We start from the raw sequence: 6,374 nt of genomic DNA, 5'->3' as shown, positions 1-6,374 counted from the left end.
GGACATCGGTGTTGTATCTAATTGTATTTTTTAATATTTGATTTATTTACTTCCTAAAAAAGGTTCTATTAATTCAAAATTACATTTTGGTAACATTTGCAAGTAGTCAATCTATGCAATATCTGACGCATAATTCTCAAATGTAACAGATTTATTTTGTGCAACACCATGTACATTTTGATATACACCACAAATTAAGGAAGCACGAAGATCTTAAGCAGAAATTAGTTTATTTTCGAATACCTAATAGATGGTTACAGTACACTAAGGCTTTGCAGTTGTAATTTTTACACAAAGCATGGTAATAATGTTTGCTCCACTTTTTCAACAGTCCGACAGACCAGCCGGCCAGACAGGCCTCAGACAACTCAGGATGATGCTGGGATTGCAGGTAAGACTTCACTGTAGTCACATATTCTGCAAACACATAGAAGTACAAAATATTAATGTTTATATATTCTCATAGGTTCTGCTTCTGTAAGCCGACCTCCTGTAAGGCGCCCATCACAGGGCTCGGGCCACTTACCCAGGAGGCCAAGTAAGACACGGCGTCTTGGCACGGAATCTGCGGCTCCATCTTCCCCACCCAGGCGGCGCATTTCTGCAGTGTCACCCCAGCCACCACTGGCACTATTGGCGAGTCCACAGAGTGATGAGCCCCGATCACCTCAGTTATCTGGTGAGTCAAAACAGAAACTAAACACATCGCAAATAATCTACACAGTACAGTTACTATGTTGTGAGTTGGAGTTGAGATTACATGTTTGCCATAACAAGCAATGTGATGTTACGTCTTCAATTGCTAAAGGTGAAAATGCTTAATTTTTCAAGGTCTTAGTGGTTGATATCGGCAACATCATTTTTAAAAAAGAACATACATTTGTAAAAATTTAGCCCACACACGTGCACATTAAAATAAATATAAAATCAAAAAAAAAATTAAAAATAAAAAAACCCTCCACAACATTATAGTGTTCACACATCTCCCCTGTCCGGTATGTAGACTGCTTACTTGCTCCGCTCCTCTGGACTATCCAGGTAAGCAGTCTATATCGTGGACAGGGGAGGTGACATAACACTGTAATGCTGTGGAGGGGAGGTAGTTAGGTGAGGATTACTCAAGTCTGTCTATGTGCACGCCTGTGATGGTATATATGTTTTTGGCGAAAAAACACATTATAAGTTTAGAAAAACAACTCTAAAAACTTGAAAAATGGGGTATTATGAATGTAGTAATGTGTACAACTAGCAAATAAATTATTTACAAAATAAACATTGCATGTTGGCCACCCCATACAGAGCCCAGCTTGATGGCCGACGTGGACCAGCAGGGACAAGACCAACAGGCAACCATCACACTGCAACTTACACCTGTTGACCCGAGCCAGCCAATACAGCTGCAGGATATCCCCCAAGCCTCCATGAGTCCACAACTGGCACAAGCTCCACCCCAAACACAAATACCAGATGACTTTTGGGCCAGTTGGACAAGCCAACAGGCCCAAAGCAATGCCAGCCTGACCGCACATACCCAACACCTTGCCAGTCTGCCCCATCATCTACCGCGCATTAGTCGCAACTCGGGCAGACTGATTGTACAAGTAGGCCGAATCGCAACATCGATGGAGCAAATAAGGGCTGACAACAACCAAATGCTGGCTCATTTAACGCGCATCATTGATGAGCAACAGCGCCATCAGCAGGCACTCGTTCAACTCATTCAGCACAACCAGGTTGTGAATGAGTCGTTATCCCGGATTGTAGCCAGCCACACTGCAACCAACACACAACTGAATGCTAGCATTAATAATTTGAGCAACAACATAACATTGATGGCAGCTCAACAAGTGACCTCCAGCTCTGGGACCACGACCCCTATCCAAACGCCAGTAACCTCCCCTGTTCGGCGTTCCTCCAGAGCACGTGCCAGTGAGCCAGCACAAAGCACAGCACCCAGCACACACAAGCGAAAAAAATAACAATTTTGCCAAATGTGATTTTCTAAATAAAAATTTTGATTTGACAAACACACAACTTCCTGTGTCCGTCTCAAACATTGTAGAAGCTGCTATGTATGTATGTATGTTTTTCATGGGTAATGACTGAAAATGTATTTAGAACATAAACTAAGTACAATGTACACACCACTATAAACAACAAACAGTAAGTAACAAAACACACAATAGAAAGTATTGCAAAGTGTTTAGTCAAGGATAATTACATCCTACAAAAACTTACCAGAAAAATACCGCTGGATCACTTCTTGCCGTACCTGCCTCCCTACATATGTACTCACACTGTCACCAGATGGTTCTAACTCCTCTGCTTGCTGACTGCTTTCTCCCTCATCATGTGCCAGATGTTGACTTAAACACAGATTATGGAGAAAACAGCAGCAGAACACAATTCTAGTCACCTTTGAGGGACTATACAACAAAAGGCCTGCAGATTTATCCAGACACCGAAACCGTGACTTCAGCACACCAAAACATCTTTCTATCACATTCCGCGTAGCCTTATGTGCATGATTGTAACTGTGTTCAGCAGGAGAATCAGGTTGGGACAATGGAGTAAGGAGCCAAGAGTAGCAGCCGTAACCCCCATCACCTGAAAAACAGATATAGTCAACATTAGTACATGTGTTAGATTATTCTTTCCCCTACTCAAAAGTAGAGTTTGTGGTTAAAAGACATACACACAAAACATTTTAAACATACCCAACAGCCAGCCATCAGGCATTTGTCCGGCCTCAAATTTATCGAAGAGCGATGACTGACTGAGGATGAAGGAGTCATGGCAGCCACCAGGGTAACCTGCAACAACACTCATAATTTTAAAGTTTGCATCACAGACCACCTGGACATTAGTTGATTGTGCCAGATGTCTATTCGTATATATGTATTGCCGGCCCCTAGGTGATCTCAGCTGAACGTGTGTGCAATCTATGGCCCCCAGCACATTGGGCATGCCAGCAAGCTCATAGAAAGCTACCCTGACAGCACGCCACTCCGACTCCTCGGTAGGGAAGCAGATTGAGGCATTAATGTGTGGATCCAACACATCCAAAACCTGAGTGGACATTAAAGAAGCTAAGGTGAGTGTCATGTTAGGTATTCTATACAATACTGTGTTGTTTGTACTTACAGAAGCAACACTTAGACATAACCGCCTATGTATTTTTAGACTCACCTGATTCAAATATCTTGAAAAGATGGGCTGTGAGATACCAATGACGTCGCCTGCCACAGCCTGGAAGCTCCCAGTAGCCATAAAGTGTAACACAGCCAGGAGTTTGTGTAGGCCTGAGACAGAGCGAGAGCGTGCTGTCTCAGGGTCTAGGCCCAGTTTGACAAGGTCATACAGGTGGAAAATGTTGGTTCTATTTAGGCGGAACATCTGTATGACCCTATCATCGGACAATGCGTTTAAGTTTAAACGCCCTCTAAAAAAACGAGGCTGGCGCAGCCTCCGCGGCACCTGGACAACCTGTTGACCATGTTCACTTACCTGGGCCTGATTCCTGGAAGCCTCATGGAGCAGTCTAAGGTATCCCACAGCAAACATAAATTCATTGGCACACACCACAGCCGCCATTTCAGAGTGAGAGAAATTCAAAATGTGCCTGGAACACTTTTATAGGGCCAAACATTCAGGTGTGAGTAATGGATAATTGAGTACACATGTAAACACGCTTTTCAAATGCTGGCGCGTTTTTTTTTAGGAATTTTTTACGATTTGTAATTTTTCACGGCCGCAAATGCATTTTCACGGCAGCAATTACAATTACGAATGGTTAGTAAATGACCGAGATTCATATCTAAACAGGCGTAATTTGACCGATGGTGTATTCATTCGTGATTTTTAACTTGAACTTCCAAAATATTACGAATGACCACATCACTGCCGTGATTTGAGTTTAGTAAATTACCGAGATGACACTTTGATGAGAAAACGGCATCTCGGTCAAAATCGGGAGCTTAGTAAATTTACCCCTGTGTTGGGGCACTCTTTAACATAAAACTTAACTTTTAATTAGTATGCGTTAAAATTAGAAATACACAAACAGACACACATATAATACACTGATGGAGGTTATGGGTTAAGCCTTCCTCATATGATATCATGAATCTATAACCCAAATTTGGGAAGACAAATTGCAGATTCTAAAATATCAAAAACTGGGAGAAATACATTCTCCAAACATTTTAGGTGTTAGTGGCACCAAGGTGAAAATATCACAAATTCAAGATTACAAATGACTGAAGATTCAGATATGTAACACAGTGGCATATAATGAGGAAAATAAGACTAAAATTTAGTCAGTTTTTGAATGTCAACTGTGCTAGTATCTCCTGGTAAGGATTAATTGGCCATTTAAAGAGCTGTCACCATCAAATTTAAATGTTGAATACAGATCTCTGTCAAATGGCTTATCATAAGAAAGGAAATATGAATGAAGAAGGTGGGGGTCAAATGTTGCTCCACCACTTCTGCTGTCCACACTGATGTGGGAGTGTTATATTACTGCACCCAATATTCCCTAGTGGTCTCCCTTCTAGGTACTAATGGAGCTCTCACTGCTTAGCTTCCAAGATCAGGCGAGATTGGGCGTGACCAGTGAGATATGACAGTAATATCCCAAAAGTAGTGAATGAGAGAGTGTTTGGTTAATGACGCCCACCCAAGGAAAGGCACTTCTGCTGTCCAATATAGATGCACAGATTCTCTGTTACTGGGAGCATTGCAGAGAGATATTAGGCTGGCATATGGATGAGAGGGTGCCGGAAAGAGGTGGATTCATAAAAAAGTATGGGCTTAGGACCAGTCTTCTGCTGTCCACTGTCATATACTGATATAGCGGACAGTGGATGAGAGAGGCGGGTTGCCTTTGCCTATAGAAGGTAGCTAAGATGAAAGGTTAATGGAAAACAGGAAATAAGGATGACACAATAGTAAAATATGAGATTACTGTGAAAACATGAAAGTGGATGTTCAAAAACAATATATCCACTTAGGCAAAGAGATTACTGATATAACTGTCAAATCATGAGGCTGTGGGTAGATGTTCAAATACAATATATCCACGTAAGCAAAGTGTTTACCAGTAAGATGATTCGCTATATGTGCGGTAAGCTATAACTTTAAAGCATAAATAAGCTAATACCGGTATTAAATGAGTAACAGCTGTTTAAATGAATATCTCGCAGTATATCCTGATTTCTAAAGGAAATTAATGTGCAGCTGAAAATACACTGAAAATGTATGATTTCTTCAAAAAAGAACAAGAAGAAATGCCATGGCAGCAAAATGACATAGAAAAAAATTATAATGATGATAGATTTTGTCAGCTCAATAAACAAACCACAATAGCTTGAAAAATCAAAGTAGCAAATAATTGACCAGCCCAGATGGGCATGTATACGATACCAGGAGGTGTGTGGGCTGAACCGTGTACTGTTCAGCTCCACATTACACAGACGGCCGTTTCACCTGGAGGTGGCTTGTTCACTGTGTGGTGATGTGAGAGAGAAATGCCTTATTTAAGGAGGATGTGGGGGAGTGGTCACTTAAAATTAACCACTCACTGAGAGGAATTTTTGGACATGTGACATGGTAAGGAGGTCTAGTATTTCACTTCCTGTTTGGAAAAAATGCACATGGGCCGGAAGGGACATCAATTTGCGTCATATCCTGTAGATCGAAGTGCAGCTTGAGATTAATAAATTGTGCAATGGGAATATCAGGATGGGAGGGAAAGTAGTAGGACCCGTGCAGGAGTAGTACATAATATTGAAAACGCAATCAGCGTTTGGACCCGGGTCCCGAAATAACGTGAGACCGGAAGTCGCGTTTAGTCGCGTCACTTCCGGTAGCTGTGTGTGCCGCGTTCAATCGCGTCACTGAGGTGTTGCCAGTGGGGGCGGTTTGACTGAGGCTTACACGGCCAGTGTGTAGCCTCTAATGCCGGGAATGCATGGAGGCGGAAGTCGTGTAATATCGCGTCACTTCCACTACCATCGTGAACCGCGTCAAATCGCGTCATAATGATATCCTCAAAGAGGATGATATGGATAGGGCATAAGGAGGAAGGGGTTTTAGTGAAAAGACATCTAAAAACGGAATTTCAAAGTAACTAAGTCTGTGTTGAATGGTTGCCTAGGCAACCATATAGACAGATAGCGTAATATTTTGAAAACATGGAAATGAGAAAATAATGCACATTGGTGAAAGATGGAAATATTAAAGTGGTGAATATTACATCCTTATGGTAAAAAATAAATATCAATAAAAATAATAAATAATTATTAAAGGACATGAATGTGAAAATAATTATAAAAATACCTTTTAGGTCAGTAAATATGGAAAAAATGTAT

At 41.4% G+C, this 6,374-nt stretch overlaps 1 protein-coding gene and 1 pseudogene across 1 annotated transcript; one reads left to right on the top strand and one right to left on the bottom strand.

Moving 5' to 3' along the window:
* Positions 1 to 243: 243 nt before the first annotated feature.
* Positions 244 to 2,002, top strand: LOC134929166 (uncharacterized). Its single transcript, XM_063924939.1, has 3 exons — positions 244 to 391; positions 467 to 679; positions 1,300 to 2,002. The coding sequence occupies exon 3, from the start codon at positions 1,311 to 1,313 to the stop codon at positions 1,977 to 1,979; it is 669 nt and encodes a 222-aa protein (XP_063781009.1). The 5' UTR covers positions 244 to 391; positions 467 to 679; positions 1,300 to 1,310; the 3' UTR covers positions 1,980 to 2,002.
* Positions 2,003 to 4,518: 2,516 nt separating this feature from the next.
* On the bottom strand, positions 4,519 to 4,636 carry LOC134930420 (5S ribosomal RNA; annotated as a pseudogene).
* Between the last annotated feature and the right edge of the window lie 1,738 nt (positions 4,637 to 6,374).

This window comes from Pseudophryne corroboree, chromosome 5, assembly GCF_028390025.1.
Source record: "Pseudophryne corroboree isolate aPseCor3 chromosome 5, aPseCor3.hap2, whole genome shotgun sequence".
Taxonomy (NCBI): Eukaryota; Metazoa; Chordata; class Amphibia; order Anura; family Myobatrachidae; genus Pseudophryne; species Pseudophryne corroboree.
This window is presented reverse-complemented; position numbering and strand designations above follow the sequence as displayed.